We start from the raw sequence: 24,298 nt of genomic DNA, 5'->3' as shown, positions 1-24,298 counted from the left end.
CTCCTTTAATGGAGCCATTCGGTGGTTACTTCGAAAAGTGTTGCAGGGCCCCTTTAGTGTGCTATGTCAACACTATGCGTTGTGATGTTGGTGCTGGACCTCACAAATATGAATGACGCAAATGGCACGTGCCTGCCACCAGGGGCGTAGCCAGAAATTTTTTTCGGGGGGGGTTCAACCATACTTTATGTATGTTTGTGCGTGCGTTTGTATGTGCGCGTGTATATATACGCAAGCAAAATTGAAAAATTTCGGGGGGGGGGGGGTTTGAACCCCCCCAACCCCCCCCTTGGCTACGCCCCTGCCTGCCACACAATGGGAATCATAAATTTTAAGGAATACCACGTTTCCTCATTTCCTCTTTTGTTAGTTGTGCCTGCTCATGGGCACCTTTCGTACGCTCCATTGTTCTGGAGGAGAACAAAAAGACGCGTCCCATTTGGAAGCATTTATTTTTTTAATATTACGTCTTAGGAAGCGTCCTCATTAGTAAGTTGACATAGGTATGTCTGCAGAGCCGCTGGAAAGTTCGTAGTTGAATTCAGATGGTTTCCTTACCAAAAACTGAATTGGTACAGTAAAAGTCGCGTCTGACACGGAAATGGTTTCGTTATATCCGAAAATTCGTTATAAGCGTATATTCCTCACGCTGTTTTTTGGGGCCGGACTATTCTTCACATGCCTCGTTATAACCGATAATTCGTTATGTCCGTGTTCGTTACATCGCGGTTGGACTGTATGCATATTACTGTATATTTATTTCGGCTGATCCTCAATTTCTCATTAATAACACAGTTCACTAATCATTTTGTCTAGCCCTGGTGGCCAATCCACCAAAGTGGACGTAAGCCATGCTTAGAGGACAGTACTATCTCCATTGACAATTAATGCCGCCCAATTCGAGGCCTGTACCCCGGAGCGGATTTAGCCACACTGCCGGGATCCAATCAGCTGACCGACCAACTTATCTGCACGAATACACTAGAATACGCGAAATGCGGATTGCGATAGAAGTGTTGGCCACTTCAAGAGCACACAAATTCCCAGCTGTCCAGACGACACTGTTTAGGAACTGTCTCGAGTATTTCACGAGTCCTGCGCTCGGCACGTGCTCGTTCTAGCGCAGCTCGAAGGGTGGCAGTTGGGCGATCTCCGTCCTCAGGGCGACGGCCACAGCTTCGAGGGCGGCCTCGGCGAGCGACCACTTGAACACGTTGGTGACGAGGTTGACGAGCGCCTCGAGCAAGAAGTCAAACGTGCCCAGGCCGCCGAGGTTGAGCCACACCTGGCCGATGTCGCGCAGCTCGAGGGCCTCGAGCCGCACGGGTCCCAGCACGGTGGGGCTGCCCCCTTCTTGCAGGGGCAGCGCGAGTCGCAGGTGCAGCGACAGGCCCTGCACGCCGAGCGAGGCGTCGCCCGAGGGGCCAGCGCCCAGCAGCTGCGCCCACCAGCGCCAGTGACCCGTCAGGTTCGAGAAGCCCACGTCCGCCTCAAGCAGAAGCGTGCCGTCCTGCGTGTATATAGTGCTTGTGAGTCACAATCAGCCACAAGTATCGCGCCTGGAAGGCAAAAAAGTTTTTAGATTTCTCTAGCCATAGGCGTGCGCACGGGGGAGGAGGCAAATCTGCTCCATACTCTAAGTCGGGCCTGTCCCGTCATTGTTTAAAGAGCAGTGTTATGGCCGCGCAGGTTTTGTCGCATTCTAAGAACTCTACTTCCCAGCTTTACTCCCGGAAAGGCAGGCACCAAAAGCAGGACAATTTGAGAAGCACATCATCGCTCGTTTTCATTTTTAAAGATGAGTCTTTCTTGGGATACTTGAACGCAGAAATTTTGGTCTGTCTGTCTGTCACGCGATTCAGCCACCCGGCCAAAGTTTAAGCACTTGCTGAACGCCCAGCCATCTTGAACTGGTAGCTGCGTTCATACTTATGAACTTTGTCGATCAAAAAGCAAATATCACGCATGTCTGAGGCGCAACATCAATACGTAAGTATTAGGTGGTGTGTTCCTTTACTAGAAAATACATAGATATGTAATTCTAAAGACCGTAGTGTTTCTTAGGCTGCGCTGAAAATGCGCCGCTGTGCACGAAAAAGCCCTCTGCCGACGATATGGTGCTGCCACCTGGCAGTGGCCCTGGGATCAGCATCACGGTTGGCCGCGGATGAGACCAGCACTCGTGTAGTACGGCCGGCAGAAGACTATCGTCTTTCGATGACATTTACAGCCGTAGGCGTGCGCACAGGGGGGGGGGGGGGGGGGGGCGTCCACCCCCTCTAATAACCTAGGAGGGGGGGGAGCTGCGATGAACCTTCGCCCCCACCCCTGATAGGAAAGCCTGCGCATGCCTATGTTTGCAACGAAGCACGCAGATACGCGGCCAATTTTTTCATCCATGGTCCATGGTTAAGCATGCTGTATCTTGTGCTCGACCAATGGGAGGGGAGGTGGAGGGGGAGAAACTGAATTGAAACTTTGCGCCCTCTGATGGGGAACCCTGCGCACGCCTGTCCCTTGCCAGACATGGAACAGATCTCTTCTATGGCCGCATAGCACTCGCTGTCACAATTTACTGTAACAGTGGTGTAATAATTTGCGTCGGTAGTGTGCCGATCTCCTCGTGTCAAATGGCGCCATTCCGAATACGCGACTAGGCGAGCCGGAAACACAGAGCGCAGGAAGCCAACATCATGTCCCCGGCTCAATCCTCGCGCCCACATCGTGCAGCGCGCGGGCCGCTCTATCGTTCTTCTCGCACGTGGGCTTTGTTCGGGACAGCACGGCGACGGCGTGTCTGGTTTGACCTAATGTGAACTCTGATATGCAAGACTGCCGGCAGAGCTTTTGTTGCATAATATGGACCTTGCTGGCGATTAACGGCTTTCACTTTTCAGAGTGATACACCGTTGCCGCGCGCAGTGCAATGAATCAAAAACTTTAATAATGAGCTTTCGGCGCATGTGGCAGATGGTAGTGGTCCCTTCTTCACGGGAATCCATGCTTCTCTCACCGCCCGGACCCTGGTATAACGAGCCAAAGCTGGTCTGCCAGGGCGGGGCTGGACAGCAAGGTCTCCCATCGCTCACTACGCAGAGTTCACCAACAATCGAGGTGGCACTGATGTGATGTAAGCGCCCTTTGCCACGATAGTCTCCTCAAGGTTGCTAGACGGCGGATCGCATAGGCGTGTGCACGGAGGGGGTGGGGTGGGGGCGCTCCCCTAGTCACCTAAAAAGGGGGGGGGGGAGGCGCACAGTCTGCCCCATACATTGTCTTCATAGGGAGGGTGGCGCCGCGATGAACCTTCGCCCCACCCCCTGAAGGGAAACCCTGCGCACGTCTATGGCGGATCGCAATAGAGAGCTGCGGTAGCTGCGGCACCATGTGACGTAAACGCGTTTTTTTTTTTTGAACAGCTTCTTTGGCTATCTCAGCTGCAGTTATTTTTCAACAACCTGTATCCGATTTGCAGCAAGAAGGCAATGGTGCGGCCGCTAGGCTGAGTTGGTCACTTTTGACGCAATTGTAACTTGCACTCAGATAATGCAATTTTTTTACGCAGAATGGTAGACGACGTACTTGATTTTAACCAGAGAGCTAATAAAATAAAAATGACATTTTTTTAAAAACCATTTCCATACTTCGGCGTTTTTGGTAAACCACACACTTATCAGCACAGTACAGTATATCGGTGCGTGGCAAAGCCACGGAAATTATCTCGAAAGAAAGCGTAAGTACCAAAGTCAATATCCACCGAGTTTTATTATCCTCAGTTTAACCTGCATGCTTACAGCAACAAATTCCTGAATTACAGGTATTTTGGGGCGTTTACCACGTTTGTGATTTTTCTTTCTCAAAATTGCAATTTTTCTTTCCCAAAACCACGATATCATTATGGGGCTCCGGAAATTTGGACCATCTGGTGCTCTTTAGCATGCACCTAAATCTAAGCACACGGGCATTTCGCCTCCATCGAAATGCGGCCGCCTCAACGAGGTTCGATCCTGCGACCTTCGGGTCAGCAGTCGAGCTTTATAACCACTAGACCACCGCCGCTGGTGTCAAAACTCCTTCCACAGCAAAGTGGAGTAAAACGGTCATAAAGTTGCATTTCACTTCTTCTTTGTTGTTAAAAAGTACAGTGACCGAGAACTGGACTATTTTTTCGCTAAGTACACTCAAAATTCAGAAATTGCCAAATTGGCGGAATGGTGGTTTCGGCGGCCGAAATTTGTATATATTTTTTTCAAAATAATTTCTTTTTCACAGCACTAATGTCAATATCACTGTTCCGGGTTCAATACCTGCGACTGGAGCAAATTTCCTCAAACTCACAGTTATGCATTCACCTAAGAAGACTCGAAGGCGAAAGCCACGTTCTTTTCCTTCTCAGTCGATGTATTTAGAGTTACTGTATATGCTACCTTTACTAAAGGTAGCATATACAGTAACTCTAGATGTACTGATTCTGCCCTGCCATCCTCCGGAAGCTTTCTGGATCGGAGACTCGATCCTCACCTGATTTTGCACTGCCTCCGTGATCTGCATACCTTTGACCAAGGGCGATGTCCTGTGATGACGTCGTCATGTGTCGTTACAATGACGTCATTATGGCGATCTATGACGTCATTGTGGCGTCATATGGTGGCGTTATCACGTGATGATTTTTTGCATTACTCGTCCCCGACGCCGCTGGACAGCGACGGTCAATTTTCGGGTTTGATGAGGCATCTAAGGCTTTCGCCTTAAAAATATCACAATCGAGAACGGTGACCAGGATCACCTTCTTATCTGACTTCGCCAGATCTTTACGAATACCTAAGTTGCCTTTCCTGCAAGGATATTTTGCAACCGAGTGCGAGTAGTTGCAGACAGGAAGTTCGAAGTGCGCTTTTTTTTTTATTATTTCTAAAGCCTGCCCTTTGCTGCGCCGACAAAAGATGACAAGTACGGCTCGCATCGCTTGGTTTCCGCCACGGGACGTTGGAGTTATGGAAAGGCCAGCCACCCCACGGATCCTTTCTCCTTCCCCGTTCGTCGTCTATGCCAGGAAAAAGGAGCTTGCAGTGAGGGCGGCAGAATGCGATAGTTGCATCACGGTGTGATAGTAGCGAGGACAGACACACCAAGATACGAAGACAAACGCGTGTCCTTGTGTTGTAGCTCGCGCTACTCCATCAACACTTTGCCATGAAAGAAAAGCCTAAATTTTCCGTTTTTACGCGGATACTGGCACAACCGATTGCGCCTGTCCTGTCCGTGCCTTTTTCGGGCAGCCCTGCTATGTGTTCGAGAATGCATCAACTATAGCCTAAACAAGAGCCTTATACTGTTACGTTTCGCGTTATATGCAGACCAAATTAATTATTCGAAAGGTCAGTAAATATTTACTTCACCGCGAAAAGTCCGCGACGTGCGCGTCAGCGAAATGCCACATACCACTGACACGCAAGTGGCGTAATTCTCTCTCACTTTTTTTTCTTTTTTTTTTTTAAGTCTGAGTGGAGGTGAGCAGGGAGGAGGCGGGCGGAGTCTAGCGAAAGAGGTTTCGTATTCGGTTCATTGGGCGGGTGTCTTAGCGCATCGTTTAATTTATCGCAGTTAGCGCGCAGGATTTTGCTACAACGTTTGCGCATGCCCGAATCAGAATTGCGCAAACACTGTACTTGCCCTTTACTCTAGTTACTTCACAGAGGACACGTACTTTAGTTTACTCACGAACTTAAAAAAAGACCTGCGCACGCTTCGCAGGCATCCGTTTTGTGCAGTGATAAGGTGCTCGCTTTGCCCTGCGCCTTCCCATCTCCGTTGCATCGAGACCACACTAGTTGAGCAATGCTGCATGCTCGAAACATACGAATTTGAAACGTAGAAAACCCGGGGTTACATAACATCTATAAAACGCGTAGAAATTTAATGGTACTAAATTTTGTAGATTGAATCAAACATCGCTGTTTCAATATACTCGAGGTATTCGCCTTTTTTTTTTTTGCGGTTGGCAAGCGTGTCACGAATACCACGAAAACTGACGTACATATGTATCATTGCAGCAATTCTAGTGCGTTTATTAACTTGAAGAATGTGGTCTAGCTAAGAGCACAGTATATCCCGTCAATAATAATATTTGATCTATAAACGTCGGCCACGGCGGTGCCGTCCACCTCGGGCGACTCCGCCGTCGACAATTTCTTTCTCTCTCTCAAAAGTATTCTTTCCTTCCATCGTATGGTACACAGAAGTTTAGGAGAAGGGAGAGGAAAGCACGTGCGCCGTCCCCGCCCCTGAGTGACGCATGTCCATCCAACACGTGACGTGACAAGAGGGGAGAGTGACGTCATCCCGTCCTGTTTTCAAGAGATGCCCAAGATTCTTTCAGTGTTCGCTATGAAGAAGGTTCGATTCGTTCGACGACTGTATAGCGGTCCTACTGTTACTATATCGAGTTGCTTAATTGTGACATCGTCGCCGATCGCTTTTCGATCTTTTCCTCTAATTTCCCCTGCTTCATTCAGTTGTCATCCTGGTAGCCCTGCCGCATAATAAGAATAATAAACCAAAGCTCGCATTCAATTAGCATTACGCGTAAAAAAAAGGGGGGGGGGGCAGGGGGGAAGAAAAGAAAGGGGCGGGGCGTGTCCATGAATGCATGGTTCATTGAAAGAAAAACGAACAATAAAATTTAATTCGTATATATTACCACGTTCAAAAAAAAAAAAGGTCTCACCGAGATTTGAACTCGGATCGCTGGATTCAGAGTCCAGAGTGCTAACCGTTACACCATGAGACCACACACTTCCGACGCCGGGAATCGAACCCGGGCCTCCTGGGTGAGAGCCAGGTATCCTAGCCACTAGACCACGCCGGAGATGGGAGGCGTTCGCTCATAGGGGCTAAAGCTGGCGCCGTTATACCCATGGAACACAATGTATGTCACACTGACACGAATTTAAAAATAAGAAACAAAAAAATCGCAAGAAAGAAATTACTATCGCGTAGAGCACCCCATGCGTTCGGAACAAAATGAGAGGTTGCTTAGAGGACGAAGACGACCGACGTGACTGGTATGCGCTTATTATTATTAATTGTTTTTGAGGGTGTTCATATCCAATCTCCTTTGTTTGCTTGTTAGTTTGTTTTTTTTTTTCGTTTGTTTGTTTTCACGCGTTCAAATATTCCTCTGCTGACTGACCGCCGATTCTTCGCTTCGCCTAATAGAGAGTTTGCACGGTTTACAGGCGTCATCGTGGTCGCCATGTTCGGGTACTAACACTATGAGAAGCTGCGTGAACGAGAAAAGGGAGGTTACGACAGAACGCATTTGACAATCGTGCGCGAGGGCAGGGAAAAAGAGGTGGGTTGTTCACAAACGCCAGTCGCGTTCCGGCCGCGTCTCCAACTCCACCATAACAAAGACACGCGCGGACTTCATCGTGGCTGCCACGTACGGTCACGACATCAGCCAAAAATTAATTGTTCCATGACCTTGAATGTGAGCTTGATTGTTCCGTTTGATCTCGGAATAACAGCGTGAAGGTGCACCAGTTTTACCTTTCTTTTTGTTTTAATGTCCATTTGTATCACCTTCGGGGGTGAACAGCAACTTATGTAACCCGCCGCGGTTGACCCGAAGATCGCGGGATCGAATCCCGGCCGCGGCGGCGGCATTTTCGATGGAGGCGAAAATGCTTGAGGCCCGTGTACTTAGATTTAGGTGCACGTTAAAGAAAAACCTCAGGTGGTCGAAATTCCCGGAGCCATCCACTATACGGCGTCTCTAAACTCCAACAATATATAGCAACTTATGTATGAGTGTGCGCATGTCGCATCCACTGGTCGTCGTATTCTGAACGCGTTTATTTATTTATTTATTTATTTATTTATTTATTAGTACAACCTACATCGCCCAAGTGGGCATTATTGTACGGGGGGGGGGGTAAAAAAAATCACACAGTTGTACAGTCCAAAAAAGTCATATACATTCGCGCAGCAGTGCGTGCGCATTCACGAAAAGCACACATCTCGTAGTGACGAATGAAAAGCATCAGCGGGAAGATCGAGAATACACGCATCCAGCTCATTCCATTCACGAATAGTGAAAGGAAAAAAAAGAATGAGCGAAGGCACCGGTACGACAGCTGACATCTCACGGGTTTTTTTCGAGCGATCATTTCTGTGTGACACGTAGTATGGGCGCATCATGTACAAACTTTTGTTAATGCGAATTTCATCACAAAAGATGGAATGGAAAAACTTTAATCGCAAGAATTTTCTGCGCTGCTCAAGAAGTTTCCATTTACTTTTAATGCAGGTGATACTGGAGTTAAAGTTGTAACTGCCACTGACAAAGCGTGCAGCGCGGTTTTGTATGCGTTCAAGTTTATATAGATTAGAGTTTGACCATGAAGATCCCATACTGGACAGGCATATTAAAAAAAAAAAGGTTGATATCGGTTTTTTTTTTTTTTTCTTTTGCACACAGCTCGAAACAGATAAGCGCCAAACACTACATGCAAAGGTATAAGGCGATCCGCTAGCACAGCTGAGATTACTTGCCGCTTTTCACGAAAAGATACGATCGGCACGCACTTAAATTTCGTCACTTCCTTGTCACGTGTTCTTTCGGCCTGATGTAAACGAGTGGCCGCGTTTTTCTTTTTTTTTTTTTGCGCGCCGGGAGATAGAGGAGGCGCTGGCCGGGCGCAATCAGTTTCGGTATCGGCCTTGACATTAGATGACGAATATCTCTAATTACGTGCAACTTTCGTAATTTCTAAAAAGTTGGTATGCCATAAATTGGCACGCACTATAACTTTCTAATATAAACACCTGCTCTGAAATAAATCATTAAAAAGTTAATTAATGAGTTTGTTCATTAATCGCATCAATGTCGTTTTAACTGCGGCAAAGTATTTCCGCCTCGACGTGGAGTTCGTGTGCGAAAACGACAGGAACCTTATACTATCATACGATTTTTGTAAAAAACCTGCATTGTCTAAAAAAAAAAAAAAAACCCTGTATGTTATGTGCTTTTATTATACAGGGTGACTCATTTAGATCGGACCTATTTCATTGGGCTGCAGTTTTGTTACAAATTTTCCGATTTTAATTCGGTTCACGGCAGAAGATTGTGGAAGGTGAAGATTTAACGGCCTATCCGTTTATTTCTTTTTTTTAATGCGCAAGGCAGAAAAAAAAAATAACGAAAACCGCGACATTCCATACAAGAAGCCTTCGAGGTCTCAAGATCTGTCGTCCTCAGGTTTTTTTCATATGTTGGTTTTCTCAAAGGTCGTATCTATCCCGATTTGCCAAGGACACTGGGCGAATTAAAAGACGACATTTTTAGGGGTATTGCAAAACATCACTGCCGACACATTGCAGAGTGTTGCAGCCAACATGGAGCGGTGAGTGTGCACGCTTATGACTACGCCAGGAGGGTTGTCATTTTCAACACCTGCTGTAGGCTAGGTGATTATATACATTGATCTCTTTAATAACCTTTACAAACCTTTACTAGTCCCGTTTAGTGTGCCGCATGACAAGTTTTTTTTTTTTTTTTACAACCTTACAACGTTTTATATGCGCAAGCCATCCCCCGGCTTTCGTTATTTTTTTTATTTTATTGTTTTGCTTTCCACAACAAAAACACGGGAAGAGCCATTAAATTTTCATCCTTCCTGAATGCCGTGCCACAAACTGCATTAAAATCGGGTACTTTGTAACAAAACTACAGCTGAATGAAATAGGTGAGTTCTAAAAGAATCGCCCTCTGTAACATATTTCTAAGCGACCCACCTGAAACTTTGTAGGCAGCTCTGCCGAAAGCTGACGAACGCGTGCAAAACGTGAAAGAACACAAATCCTACCACCCGCACAGCCACCGAATCTTTCCGGTGTTCCAAAAAAAGGCGCGGCACACTGAAGCGAACTTACGGGCCGACGCGCTAGGAACGCGGCGGATGCTCAGCATAAAAATTTTTGACCGCTTAAAACTAAAATCATTCCGACTAAACTTTCTGAAATTAATCTCCTTTGTTTATGCTTCCAAATGAGTGCAAGCATGCATTTTTAGTTGGACCGCATCACCAATCTGCATGTGCCTGAACATGAGTCATTTCACACATTTTTCTATGTTTGCGCCTCTTCCTCTTCAAAGTTATTCGGTCATCGACTTCCGTACTTTTTTGCCATGCTTACTGACAACTATCTGGGCATAGGATGTAGGCATATGGTGGTTATAGACATTGTAGATTTTTTTTTAATTGTCAAAATTGGCGCAGAATAGCCTTAGTGCCTCACCAAAAAGCATATCGTAAAAGAGAACAGCGAATGCCAATTGGAGCGAAGAAGAAAGCGCCGTTCCTTTTCTAGCAACTAGCTGAGATTTAAGGCGCTCCGTGTAGTATATTGTATTTATGAGAGATTTTTTCAGCAGCCTTTAGATTTCGTCCACCTCGGCAACTTTCAAATAAAAAATTCGCTCCGTCAAAAATTGTGTAGGAGGGCGAATAGTTCTGTAAAGTGATTGGCCAAAATTTTTTAGAACAAGATTTGAGAGGTTCGAGCGTAATGTCCGGGACGTTAAGCATGGAATGACCTATACTGTTTGTCGGCAAGCGAGCATGGGGTGCGGAAATCCCCACCATCCATTCGTGACGGCGGATTGTACTCTGTCTTCAAGATCAGCATCAATATTTTTCTCTCTCAAGCACCACCTCCTGTTTAATCCTATGCAGAAAATCTGAAAGACCGGCCCACCTTGGCAAGATGCCGACCGACCAGACGCGACAAACTCCGCGTGCTTACATGGTACGCGGGTCAGTAGTCGCGCGCCACCTAGATTAATTAGAATTATTCCCTTTCTCTCGGTACACGTCTGTCACTATTAATATAACCAACCTTTATATACATATAGGCGTGCGCACAGTGGGGGCAGCCGCTAGGGGCGTAGCCAGAAATTTTTTTCGGGGGGGACGGAAGGAGAGGTTCAAGCATACTTTGAGTATGTTCGTATGTGCGTATATGTATATACATGTAAGACTGAAACTTTTCGAGGTATTTGACCTGATCGTAAGGGCCCCTTAGTGGGAGGGGGTCAGGAAGAGTGGGTGGGGAGAGGGAGGCGGTAAAACTTCGCCCCCCTCCCCCTTATTGTCGGAGAACCCTGGGCACGCATATGTACATACCTGGTAGAAGGCGAGCACCTCTCCCGTGCGTCGAATGGTGGACAGGCCGTGTAGCGTGCCGTCCACGAGGCGCATCTCTCCCTGCGCGCGAAGTACGAGCAGGTCCTGGTCGAAGGAGCGCGCCTGGTCCGGCAACGAGTACGGGTCGACGAGCAGCAGCTGCTCGGCGGTGCGCTCCAGCAGGGCGTCCACCAGCCGCTCGGAGCGAGCGGCCGTCAGGTTCACCGGCACACGAGACAGCTCCTCGTTCACGCGCCGCCGCACGTTCTCCTCGATCTCGCCTCGCAGAGACTGCTCGGCCTGCAAACAACCAGGGACAGACCAACGTTACTAGAACGGACAGACAGACACACGCTGAAGTGCGGACCACACGCTCGGCAAAATAAAGGAAGTTTATAAATTAATTCGAGCTGGAAATTGACTAGCGCAATAAAAAGTTCACATTGTCAAGTTCTGACGTGCTGTTCTCGATTTCAAATTGTTTGATAGGGCTATGCTGCACTCCTCTAAGTGCATGCGTTAATAATTCTCTCACTCTCTCTCTTATCCCGTTATACTAGTGACGTGCGTGCGGTTATGAATGTACTTATGACTTTGTTCTATCGTTGTTACTGCAAGAAACTCTAGTTTCCACCGCACTGCACGTTTTTTAGTCAGATAGCGAATGCCTAAAGCGAAGCAAGAAAACTGGAAATCCAGTTCGCCGTGTTGTTGAAGAGTAATATGCGAGAGAATGCGGTCACTGCACTTAAACACTGAGCTCATGCACAGCATATAAATATGCGTAGAATACGAAAGGTAAAAAAAAGAAAGATAACCTGTCCTCGAGATGAACTGGCTGATGATTATCGTTGGGCGGATGCACGGACATACGAATTTATACTGACGCGAGATATGCGAGTTTACCATTTCGGTAGCGACCCGCATTTCAATGGTGTGGCAGGTACAATTGATCTAATTTGAGTTATATTTGTGCATCTTCTCAAGAACTCATGTGGCCATATTTTGTATATCCGCTGGCATTACGTAAACATTTGAAAGTCGCACTCCTTGACGCACGCACCTGCTTGAAGACCGTGCCGCTGATCTGGTTGAGCAACGAGTTGCTGAATGTCGACCAGCGGCCGCCGCCCATCAGGTTCTCCATGTGCAGGTTGATGTCGTCCACTTCCAGCTTGGCGCTCACCGTTCGCACCCAAGGTCCCCCGTGGGGTCCTCGCTCCAGCTCTGCGCGAGCCGTCGCCACCGCATTGGCGGCGTTCATCCAGAAGGTGCCGTTGCCGTGCAGCGAGACGAAGGCGAAGTCCCCGCTCAGCACGTACTGACCGCGCAGCGAGACCAGATCGGTGCGCGTGGCAAGTTCCACCGTCTGTCCGGTCAGGTTGGCCGTGGCCCGTTCTAGCCGGGTCGCCGACAGCCCGTGCAGCTGCAGGTCCCAGAAGCGACCGCGTACTGTTACCAGGGACGAGCGAGTGGATATGTTGAAGTCGGGTACCGGAAGCGGGTCCTGTAGGTACCGCTCCAGCGAAACAGACTCGACCGGCTGCCAGCAGGCGTGTACCAACAGCGCGGCGATTAACGGAGCTGCGCGAGCGACGACTTTCCGTGGTGCCGCCATCTTCGGTTGGAAGATGCGCCAGCTAGCAAAGCTAAGCGCTACAGCTGATAGAAGAGACGGCGCGCGTTCATGCGATGCTCGGGGCAGCCCCCGCTGGAGATTACAGTAGTGGACTGCTGCCAAGGCCGGCTTAGATTTCGGCAGTTGTTGCGTCGAAGTCACACCCTCTCCCTCCAAGCGGTCTTGCATGCAGCACCCTTGTTATTGCTTCTCCAGGAAGCAAACACTGCGTTATTTAATGCGTCTCTCATTTTTTCGCATGTTCTGTGAGTCGCGCGGGCCCACGATTGCGGTGGAGCCTTTGGATGGGCTTTCAGGAGCTCGTGCCCTTGCCCATCCGCGGTACTCAATCGCCATCTCATGTCCTTCCGCGTGTATAGCTGCGTCTTTACACACTGACCCTCTCGTCTCGTCTGCAGCCATTTCCGCTTGTTTATTTATACTGAGCAGCGCATACGCCGCACCAGGTCACCGTTAGAACAAGCTGGCCGAGAGTACCGCCGCACCGATGGTCTGCAGCCCGTCCGTTTCCTCGGCCAGCTTCCGGTCACCGTGAACTGACGGCCGTGTTTGTTGTTCCATCTGCCGCGGCTCACTTTCCAGACCTTGTCCTAATGTCGCCTATCCCTCAGGGCAACAGCCGCCGTATCTTGCACCGGTGCCCTTAAAAAGAGCTTTTATGCAAGGGCAAGAGTTGCGAACGAATTTTGACGATTCGCGATGGTTTGTTTTGCAAAATGGTATCATACTTCCTTTACTGTGAAAACGATAATATATTTGTTGTTACTTTATATATGCGACTTAGTTTAGCTTGTGCTCTGTGCGTTGCAACATATTGTATAATAAACACTAAATTGGCGCAGCGTAAAGACTTCAGCAAAAAAGAGAAGAGAAAGCTTGGAACTAAAACTGGTGCTTTTTCTGTCTTCTCCCTTTTTCTAAAGTTATATCATTAAACTGCACCGAATTACATTGTCAAGCCATGTACCGACTTGCACAACAAGTAGTACCATTCTGCTAAGTCGCGTGAATTTTATTGATATGAGGCGTATAAACTTTGTCCGTTAGTTATTGCGTAGGTGACGGACATGTCTATGAGTTATGTCCGTCATCGGACATAATTTATGCCACACCTGTTATACAGCTCCAGCTCACTCTTTCGGATTCATTTGCTTTGTTCATTTATTTGATGATACTGGAAGTAACGACAACTTTAATCGCCCCCCCCCCCCTTTTTTTTTTCGTAGCATTCGATTGTTAACTATGCATACGTGGCACATATGCGAAAATGAACACGCGCACGTGGCAAATAAGGGGCGAGGCATAACTTGTGGTCCGTCGTAAAAAAAAAAAAGAAACTATCATAATCGTAAACCGGCACGCGCTCCCTTCACTCACTTTACAGTGAAGATGTTTGAAGGGGCCCTCCAACCACTGGCGTAAATCCCGGGGAGATCAGAGGGGTCCGGACCCCCCTTGTGTTCAGGCTGGGGGGGACACCCCTTGCATTGTCCCCCCTTGAGATTTGTCTTTCAAACGCCATATATTTGAATTGCTTGAGAGTTAAGTGTAGTACAATCCAAGGAGGTTTACCTCCTTGGTACAATCAACTTTTTTTAGTTAATGTCTGTTTATATTGTAGTGTGTGTACGCCTGTGGTCAATATCCTTCAGCTGTGTGAGACTATTGAAATCGCAACTGCCGCTTGAGCGCTTTCGGAGAAGACTCAGTAGAACAATGCAGTTACATGAGCTGGGAACTCATGCTCGTTTTTTAAAAAAAAATTATTTCAAAGCATGATTTAAAATTTTATATAAATAAAGATAAAAGCAATATGGCCGCCATGGCAAGATGTGTGTCCCCCCTTGCGATTTAACTGGATTTACGCCACTGCCAATACTTTTGAAGCACCTATTTTTTATTTCTGCTTTGCGTAGATTGATAGCTGGGAATAATTCTAGCATAGGTATAAGCACCGATATCAAATGATTTAGTATTTTAATCAAGCAAGAAAGTCACTACTATCACTACATCCTCTGCCGACCGCATCAGCGCGTAGTGGCGCTCGCCAGAACTATTGCGGGCGGAAATGACGGAGAAGAGCGCAGGCCTATGATTGGATAAACGTAACGTTAGAAACGATCGCGCCGTGGCATCGAAATTAATATTACTATTGGGTTTCGTTTTTTTTCTGTGCTTCTTCATTGATCCCCAAATATACGCCATCGCAAGAAAAAACAGATCACTACAACTACAAAGCACGACAGAGGCGCTGGCTGCCATTTCGCATCTGAATCTTTTTCCTTGCGCGGGTCAGATGTCCATATGAAAGGCTTCTCTCTCTTCCCTCTTCTCTTTTGTAAGTTTGCCAGCTGCCTCTTTCAGCACGTGTGGTAGGCTCTTGGTTGTTGCTGAACCGGTGAAAGTAATCCCCTTCTTCGTTGAATTGATGTCGCTGCACCCTCGTAGGTCGTCGGGCACCTCACCGAACAAACCAACCGTGATTCACCGCCCTTGTCATTCCACAAGTTCCCTTCTCATGATGAGAGGAGGGAGATATGGAACAACGATATGGAATGTGAAAAGAACACAAAGCCTCGCTTCAAAGCAGCAGCGCCCGCTGAAATTCTGACAAGTCAGGCACCATGTTTGTTACTATGGCAACGCGGTCTACAAGCAACAATGATGTGCAAGCTTCCCATACGTAGGAGTTTTCAGCTCATTTTATTGGGGCGCTCATAAACGTCACAGGGCGAGAGTAAATGGGGTCATGTGACCTGACGAAAATTGAATTGAGGGTAGGCTTCTCTTTTTTTGTATTTTCTAGAACGAATAACTTCGGACAGCGTGACCCTACCGCTGCCGCTCTTGCTGCACTCATCTGCCCATACTTCAGTCTACGCAACCCGCAAGTAAAAAGTTGGGGGGGGGGGGGTGTTGAATAGTGTTGAAGGGCCCGTGTGCTCCGTCGTGCAAAACTCCTCAGGTGGATATGTTTTAGCTAGATACGGAAATACGGTACGCAGATACGCTGACGTATGAAGAGATTTTTCCCTCTGCTTTCTTAAGTACCGACAACCATTGATTTAACGCTCGTTTTCGGTAACCATGTTCTTCCTAACGCTTTTCCAGCACCTGGTAAAACGCGTCGCCCGCTCACTAATTTGACGGTATACGAGAAAGGCGCGCCGCGTTCGCGGAAGAAAATGGCGGCAGACGCCAACTCGCTTGAGAGAGGGCCGGCTGAGGAGGCAGTTGTCGGTACTTAGGTAAAAAGGATTTTAGTATGACGGTACCGCTCCTCCTTTCCAGGTCGCGACCGTTTGCCGGTGAAGGCACTCCAACATCACAAAGGCTTTTTCAAAAATTACTGTGGGGTTGTCACGCCTCATTGTTGCCCGTCAGCCTACGCATTATTAACGAGACACCTGTCGTCTGGGGTACGCATTGTCACTGGAACGGGGAGCGGCAAAAGCACAACGAGCGGGAAAGGAGGAACGCTACCGTACTTCCTTACCGTATTTGCGTACCGTATTTCCGTAACCCTGCTAAAACTCTAAAACGAACACGTGAAAGAGAGAGAGAGAAAGAGATAGAAGGAAAGATGGAGTGAAAATGGAGAGAAATAAAGGGAATAAAGACATAAAAATATGAGAAGACGGAAAAGCATAAACAGAGAGAGAAAGAAAGAGAGAGAGAGAAAAAAAAACAGATAGAAAGATGAAGCGATAAACAGAGAGAGAGAAAGAACGGGAAGAAAGCGAAAGAAATATAGAAGGAGCGAGAAAGAAATAGAGGGAAAGCGAAAAAACGCCAAGCCTGCGCGGAAAGCACAGCACAGTCACAGCGAAAGCTGGAAGAGCGGCATTTCTAGAGCCCGTTGTAAACTCTCTTGGGGCTACTAATACAAGTACACTAGCAAGGTACCCACTACGCTATAAATCATTGTGAAGTTGGGAACCACCTACAACGCCATTATTCATCATTGTGCGCAGAAGCGAGGTTCCAGCTACACATATGTAAGGCATTATGTGCACTTTGTTTACGTGACGACTGATGACGATGAAGAATTGTGGCTCAGTCCTTTGTAATTGGTTGGAAGCTTTAAACGGCCCACCAGTTACGTAATTCGCATTAGGTGACGCCCGGTCGCTATTTCACTCTCCATGCAATGTAACATACGTTGACGTGAAAAAAGAGAGACAGAGAGAGGAGGGAAGAAATTTATTGAGACCCTGAGGAAATGGATGATGGGCTTATGGGCTTCCTAGGCAACCAATGCAAGTGCACTTGCGAGGAACCCACTACGCTATAACTCATCATAATTTCTGTGAAGTAGGGAAACAGCCACTATGCCATTTTTTTTCATTCAACGGAGAGCCGTGGTACCCGCTAAGAACATGTAAGGCATTATGCGCACTTTGTTGGTGTTGTGCCTGATGACAATGAAGAATTATTGCAGAGCCCCTTGTAATGGGTTGGAAGCATCCAACAGCCCACTCGTTGCGCAATTCGCATTGTGTGACGCCTAGTTACAGAATTCGCGTTGTGCGACGCTTGGTGCTTATTGTACTCTTCTACCACGCTATGTTAATGTGGGGTCGCGGGTTCGATCCCGGCCGCGGCGGTCGCATTTCGATGGAGGCGAAATGGTAGAGGCCCGTGTACTTAGATTTAGGTGCACGTTAAAGAACACCAGATGGTCGAAATTTCCGGAGCCCTCCACTACGGCGTCTCTCATAATCATATCGTGGCTTCGGGACGTAAAACCCCAGATATTATTATTATTGTTATGTTAATGTGGTTCCTTCTTGACATGAAGCCTGTATAGCGTCTTCTTGCAAGGCAGTTCCAAGCACCGGCATGGCTCTGTCGGTGCTTGGAACTGCCTTGCAAGACAAAGACAAAGACGACGTTCCAAACGGTCGTGTTTTTGATGTTCTCCATGGGTAAGCGCCACTAGTGAGAGGTCATCATCATCATCATCATCTGATGTTCTCCGCACCAATGGAATCATCGGCTTCTAGCCGAGGTACTGCTCAGGCTACTGCCAGTAGTAATGAGTACCGCACCGTATACTTCCGCGTCTGCCAACCGGTAAGCTCGTCGCCGACTCTGTATTTCTCCACGCTGACCTAGCCGGCCGCCCCTATCGAGTTCAAGACTTTAGAGACGCCCTACGGAATGCTATTGACCTGAAGGAGATAAGTTCAATTGGACAGTTCCAGATGTCGCATGTCTGGATGGTCACCTGCAAGTCGGAGTCAGCAAAGACCAAACTCGTTGCACTCAGTGAAGTGATGGTTAAAAACCGCCGCTGTATCGTCATAGACCCGGAGCCAGCAGAGGTCAAGATGAAGCTGCTGTGGCTTCCAGAACGATTGGAAGACTTCTATATACGTGAAGCACTTCAACCTTTCGGAAAAGTGACTTCAGTAAGTAGAGAAAGTTGGCGTGTAGCAGACATGGAGGACATGAAGACCCTTAACCGTGATGTTGTGCTCTCGTTAGCCGATGGAGTCACTGTTGCGGAAATTCCACATGTGCTTACTGTCTGCGGCGTACAGAGTCTTCTATTGATTCCTGGGAGACCACCTCTGTGCCTACGTTGCAACAGAGTTGGTCACATACGTCGGCATTGTCGGACGCCTCGTTGTGAGAACTGTCGCCGTTTTGGACATTCTGCGGATGAGTGTGTATACTGTCTTATGCCGATAAGCTAAGGCACCGAACCCGGCCTCAAGAGGATGCCGTTAAAGAGCACATAATGGATGTTACAGAGGTCATTGATGCGAAAGGTGACCTTCCAACAGTTAACGCTGTGGACATAAGCACAATGAATACGTCGGTACCAGCAGACGCGTCAGCAACCAGTGTTACGTTCTCCGAGAACACCTCCGTGTCCGAGAGATGCGAGGCAACTGCGTGTCGGAGTGAGGCGGAGCCACTACGTGCTGATATGGCGTCTCTGGATGTCAAGTCAGCCAAAAACACGGGCGTCACGGCAGATCCTGTCGTCGCTACGAGCAGTGCTCCTCACCAGCGACAGAGCCAAGGTAATGCTCCCGTACCTGCTGTTGAGGTGTCCACCAAGATAGACACAACAGTTCCCAAACGCCGCGCCTCCTACACATCTGTGTCCTCTGAGGAAAACGACATCAATGTACCAAAGCAATCACGTGGTCGGCGACCATCTAAACACAAAGAAAAGCATCGACAATCAAGGTGCAGACGGCCTGGCGGCAGTGCAAGGGAAGTTTCTTTCTCACCCTCCACGCCCCCTGACAGCTTGGAATAGAAAAGCGGTGTGTAGTCATCATGGCGTCCATGCAGCTCACCTTCGCCACCTTAAATTTACGAGGGCTTAGGTCTCGGCAGAAACAATTGCAACTTCGTCGGCTGCTTACAGGCAAGCGTTTCGACTTTGTCGCAGTTCAGGAGACAAAGCTTGAGAGTGATGACGAGACTGAAAGGGCCCGGCTCTTTCAGCATGATTATAACATATGTGTGTTACATTCTGTGGGTTTGTCGGCAGGTTGTCTTTTGTTACTTAAGAATAATCTCCCTTATTCCGCCTTCAGCTATCAGGTTGATACTGATTTATATGTTGTGATTTTGTGCTCCAAGGTGTTGCATGGCGTTTGGTGAATATTTACGCCTCTAATGACATAGGTAGACGCGTTGCTTTCTTTGAAAGTATGGCCCCCCTGCTATAGATTGTGGTAGAGAGACAGTGCTTATGGGCGACTTTAATTGTGTTTGTGATGATAATGACCGTGTAGGGCACAGTTCTCGCAGGGACAAGAGCGGTGAGGTGTTGGCTGAGATTACTGAAATTGCTGGACTTGTGGATATTGGAGCCTCACACAGAGGGAGTTGTTCGTACACGCACATTCAAGGACTTTCTCATGCACGTCTCGATAGAATTTACATCTCTTCAACCATTCTTTCTTGTGGGTGGTCATGTGTTACTGAACCGGTATCGTTTTCAGACCATTGCATCGTCATTGCTCAACTAGGTAAAAATTCCAATGTGACGTTCCGTCCTCGCTGGGCTCTTTGGAAATTTAATTCCAACCTTTTAAGCGACAAAGAATTTACTGCTGAGGTGTGTAGTACTATGACCACTTGCTTTAACGCTGATTTACCTTTATTTGCTGCTTGGGAGTTGTTCAAGCAAAAGGTGCGCGCTATATAGAACAAAGTTCTGTAAAGTCGTTCTATAAGAGAAACGAAGAAAAGATGCTAGAGAATAGCCTCAGAAGCCTTTATGAGATAGAGTGTGAAGCACCTGGTTCGTGTGTTGAAGAAATTGCTAGTATCAAATGTGAACTTCAAAATTTTAATGCAGAACGCTACAGAGGTGCGCGTATTCGCTCGCGAAATAATCGAGCTCTAAATTCCGAGAAACCAACCCGTCAGGCTCTGCTCGACGAGCACCGTCACGCAATGTCAAAAACGATATGGGAAGTATACTCTAATGGTACTTTGGTGACCAATGCAGATGATATCATGGCAGAATTTGAAAATAACTACCGAACATTGATGCTAGCCTCAAAATGATCAACTTCTCGATCAGTTCATGTCCCTCATTAAGCCATTAGATGAAAGATTGTTCACTTGTAAGCAGTCCTGTTACTCAGAAAGAGCTCGAACTTGCCATCGAGCAAATACCTTTATCGAAAACACCAGGTCCTGATGGAATATCGGGTGAATTTTATAAGGCATTTAAGGGACGTCTATGTCCCATTCTAATGAGAATTTTCACAGAGGCGTTAGAGATCGAGGCTCTTCCGCAGTCTTTCACCAAAAGTCACACAATTTTGATTCCAAAAAGTACTGATAAAGAAAAATTACGTCATGCTGATGGCTACAGGTCCATTACGTTATGTAACGTAGACTATAACATTTTTGCCAAGATTTTAGCTAACAGGTTGCAGTTTGTAATGTCGATTGTTGTTGGACCCCATCAAACATGTGGACTGAAAGGCCGTTCTATACAGACTAACATCCACACCGCTCGAACTATTCTAGATTTTTGCTCAAATTCTTTCGACCAACTCGCATTACTGCAAGTTGACCTCGCAAAAGCATTTGACCGTGTTTCTCATTCGTTTCTGTTTTCCCTTTTACAGCACGCTAATGTCGGCTCAACATTGTTAAAAGGAGTGAAACTTTGTTATAATAATTGTTCTACCCGCCTAATAGTGAACGGTCATCTCTCGCAGCCTATATCTGTCAGATCCTCTGTTAGGCAGGGATGTCCTATGTCGCCGCTCCTTTTTCTCTATACTTAGAACCGTTGTGCTTGCGTATTATTCACACAATATTCAAGGCTTCAGACTGCTAGAGAATGAAGTTAAAGTTTTAGCATATGCAGATGACATTGCCTTTTTTTTGTACTGACAAACCCAGCATTGAAAGGATTGTTGATGTAGTAGAACAATTTGGTAGCGTCTAGCTCAGGAGCAGAGGTGAACTATTCTAAGAGTTCAGGTTTGTGGTTTGGGTCATGGGGATCTACACCTGATCAGTTTGCCGGTATTGAGTGGTCTGTAGTGCCACCAAAATATCTTGGTGTTCCACTAAGTGCACACAAGTCAAGCTCACACTACTGGAAAGATAGGGTGGCAGGCCTTGAGCGTTATGCTAAATCTTTTATACCACATAACCTTTCAATTTTCGGTAAAGCGGAAACGTGCAACAAGTTTTTGGCCTACAAAACTTTTCTACGTACTACAAGTGCTGCATTGTGCTAGATCGCATATTCAGAGCTTTCACCGTAAATTTGCAACATTTATATGGTCATCAACATATGAATCCATGAGACGAGACAATCTATTCAGACCAGTTAGTGCAGGTGCGCTAGGTCTAGTACATCTGTACGTGTGGCAAATTGTATCTCGCTACTTCTTTTTCCGCGACGTTTCTCACCCTATTATTCGAGCATTCTTGCAGGTAAATCTGGTAAATGTGCTGCCTGATCTAGTAGTTTCATCTGATTCTTCTCCACGACCATGTCTGTGGGGATTTATGCGAGAAGTTTATTTATCTGTTCGTTTTGTAACAGTTAGGTTTTCAAATGAATATAGGTTTTCAAATGAATATTTGTGCTGTGTATCCCGCAAACATCTTTACAGAGATTTAATAACGATGCTCTTTCCGCCACCACTATATCGTGCAAAATACTTGGGACTGCCAGGGCATGATGTCCTAGATCGAGTACGTAAAATGCCGCTGACACCATCGACAAAAACATTCTTTTTTAAATTACATTCAGATACCTTGCCTGTGAAGACTTGGCTCCGTTCAAGAGACATTTTTGTGTCGTCCGTAGATTGTCCTCCGTGTGATGTGCCAGAAACAATTGAACATTGTTTTATAGGCTGCAGAGATGCAATGTTATTTTGGGATGTGCTCCAACGAACTCTTCGAAAAGACTTTGTGCTAAATTCCCATTCCGTGCGATATCTCTTGCCAGCGGGTTGTAATGACATACCATTCGACATGTTTCTTCTCATTGGAATGCATAGCCTGTGGAAGACGCGCATGTTGCAGAGAAACGCAGAGCCGATAGTTTCCTCAACAGCCCAATTCATTAGGTTGGTCACTCAGCTAAGAGATGTCTACGAGCAACTGGAATATCAACCAGAATGGTATACGGCATTGGTGAGGTGTTTATCCTTACCGCTGTTCTAGCATGCAATTGGAAAATCAGTTACTTGAGGTGATTGCGAATTCTGTAGTGCCTTCTGTTCGTCATTGTGTTGCGATAAGAGCATAATCAACATATTAGTTCTTTGTATTCAATTGCTTTCAAGTGCTATCCTATGTTGAATAAATACCATGAAAGAAAAAAAAAAAACCGGCATGGCTCTCAGGTACAACACTGGGCTCCCACGCAGAGGGCCCAGGTTCGAACCCCGTTCCATCGTGGAAATTTTTTCTCATTTCGTTTTTTTTTTCTTATTTCGAGCGATAGTGGTTACGGACACCGGCGGCGGCGGCGGACAACTACGGCGCCAAAAACTGCCGTTGAAATGATCTCATTACAGCTTTCGCTGTAAAAAGAAAGCTTGGAGGACGCTTGACCTTCGCCTTCAAGAGTAGCTTGGCTTCGGTTCTCGGTGCACGCCTCAACCGTGCCGCAAGAAAACGAAAGTCTGTGCGCGCAAAATTGGCCGTTTAGAACTATCCTAGAATTCCTACTGCAAGTACAGTTGCGAAGTGTCCACTACGCCATAATGCCTCCTTTTGCGAATCAGCGAAGGGCCCTCTACGCGTCCGTAAGGCAACACGCGAACCTACGCAGCTGCTCACTTTGTTGGTGCTTTTGCTGCTGATGATGATCACATATGTCTGAGCGCTTCGTAATAGACACCCACACGTTGCGCAATTCTTTTGAAGCCTCGCACGATTCTACGCTTCTGCATCGCAATATTACGTGCGTTAAGGAGACTCCTCCCAGTACAAGACATTCATATAGTGTTTTTTTTTTTTTCCGAAGCTGTTTCAAGCAATGGCGAGGCTCTGTGGTAGAACACCTGCTTGTCACGCAGAAGGCCTGAGTTTGATTCGCACTCGAACCGAAGATGGTTGCCATCTTTCTCGATTTTTCGGTCACGGACAACGCTGATTTTTCGCTCACAGCCAACGACGCCGACACCGGAATTTCTGCGAAATGAGCTCTTTAACGCTATCGCGTTAGTAAAGAGAAACGGGGAAGGCCACCCAGCTACAGCTCCGCTCTTCCTTCAGGCTTGGCACCTCTAGTGCAAAGCTGCCATAATTTTCTGAAAAGGGGGGGGGGGGGGTTTACATCCCTCCCCATTCTCTAGCTACGCCAATGGACGACTGCGCTTCAATCGATGCAGTGCGCATAAATGTACAGCCGAAAAAACAACGATCAATTGAATAAACCGACGAAAGATAAACAAACCACGCCATCCACGCATACCGGAGAATATATCAAAAGAAATGGCAGATCCAATGCGCTTCGAGGATTTGATTGAAACGTATTTGTTAAAAGAACACCAACCTAGGCTGTATTTGTAAACCACCAGTAAATTTTCGTCCGAAGTTGGGAGAAATCGGACAGGTTCTTGTCGCGATGGAGATCGCCGCCAGTGCTGCCAGATGGCCCGAAGACAAAATCAGTAGCCGGACCAGCTAAAATCCATATACTTTCCAAAAAATGTCAGTAGATCCATTAAAAAGCACTTTGATTGCATGAATTTAATTAATTTACTGAACTAGTTATTTAATTATTTTTATTTTAGTTTGTAAGCACATATAAAAACGTATTTAACAAATGTAATTATCAAGGCAGAGAGCACGGTGGCGGAGACCGAGAAAGCACGCCCCCGAGATTTGCTAAAGCTCCATCTTGGAAGGCAGAAAGCCTGCGACGCACTTCGTGTACCGAAGCGTCGCAGCCACAGCAGACACGCTGACATTAAAGTCCCTAGATTTTTAAAATCTAGGGACTTTA

The 24,298-nt window shown here is 47.0% G+C and overlaps 1 protein-coding gene, 2 non-coding genes and 1 pseudogene across 3 annotated transcripts; 1 reads left to right on the top strand and 3 right to left on the bottom strand.

Moving 5' to 3' along the window:
* Window positions 1-292: 292 nt before the first annotated feature.
* LOC119387426 (uncharacterized) lies at window positions 293-12,851 on the bottom strand. Its single transcript, XM_037654818.2, has 3 exons — window positions 12,253-12,851; window positions 11,190-11,489; window positions 293-1,510 (listed from the first exon to the last, which is right to left on the bottom strand). The coding sequence occupies exons 1-3, from the start codon at window positions 12,805-12,807 to the stop codon at window positions 1,118-1,120; spliced, it is 1,248 nt and encodes a 415-aa protein (XP_037510746.2). The 5' UTR covers window positions 12,808-12,851; the 3' UTR covers window positions 293-1,117.
* Trnaq-cug (transfer RNA glutamine (anticodon CUG)) lies at window positions 6,719-6,790 on the bottom strand. The gene has a single exon. It is a non-coding gene; the product is annotated as a tRNA-Gln (tRNA).
* Trnae-cuc (transfer RNA glutamic acid (anticodon CUC)) lies at window positions 6,797-6,868 on the bottom strand. Its single transcript has one exon. It is a non-coding gene; the product is annotated as a tRNA-Glu (tRNA).
* A 5,184-nt stretch (window positions 12,852-18,035) lies between the features above and the next one.
* Window positions 18,036-19,105, top strand: LOC119385956 (uncharacterized; annotated as a pseudogene).
* The last annotated feature ends 5,193 nt before the right edge of the window (window positions 19,106-24,298 follow it).

The sequence above is a fragment of the Rhipicephalus sanguineus genome, chromosome 3 (assembly GCF_013339695.2).
Source record: "Rhipicephalus sanguineus isolate Rsan-2018 chromosome 3, BIME_Rsan_1.4, whole genome shotgun sequence".
Classification (NCBI taxonomy): Eukaryota; Metazoa; Arthropoda; class Arachnida; order Ixodida; family Ixodidae; genus Rhipicephalus; species Rhipicephalus sanguineus.
This window is presented reverse-complemented; position numbering and strand designations above follow the sequence as displayed.

Coding starts and splice junctions, on each gene's coding strand:
- LOC119387426 (XM_037654818.2), bottom strand. CDS start 12,807: ATGGCGGCACCACGGAAAGTCGTCGCTCGCGCAGCTCCGTTAATCGCC. Junction 11,490..12,252: donor GCGGCACGGTCTTCAAGCAG/GTGCGTGCGTCA, acceptor GGTTGTTTGCAG/GCCGAGCAGTCTCTGCGAGG. Junction 1,511..11,189: donor AGGTGCTCGCCTTCTACCAG/GTATGTACATAT, acceptor ATATACACGCAG/GACGGCACGCTTCTGCTTGA.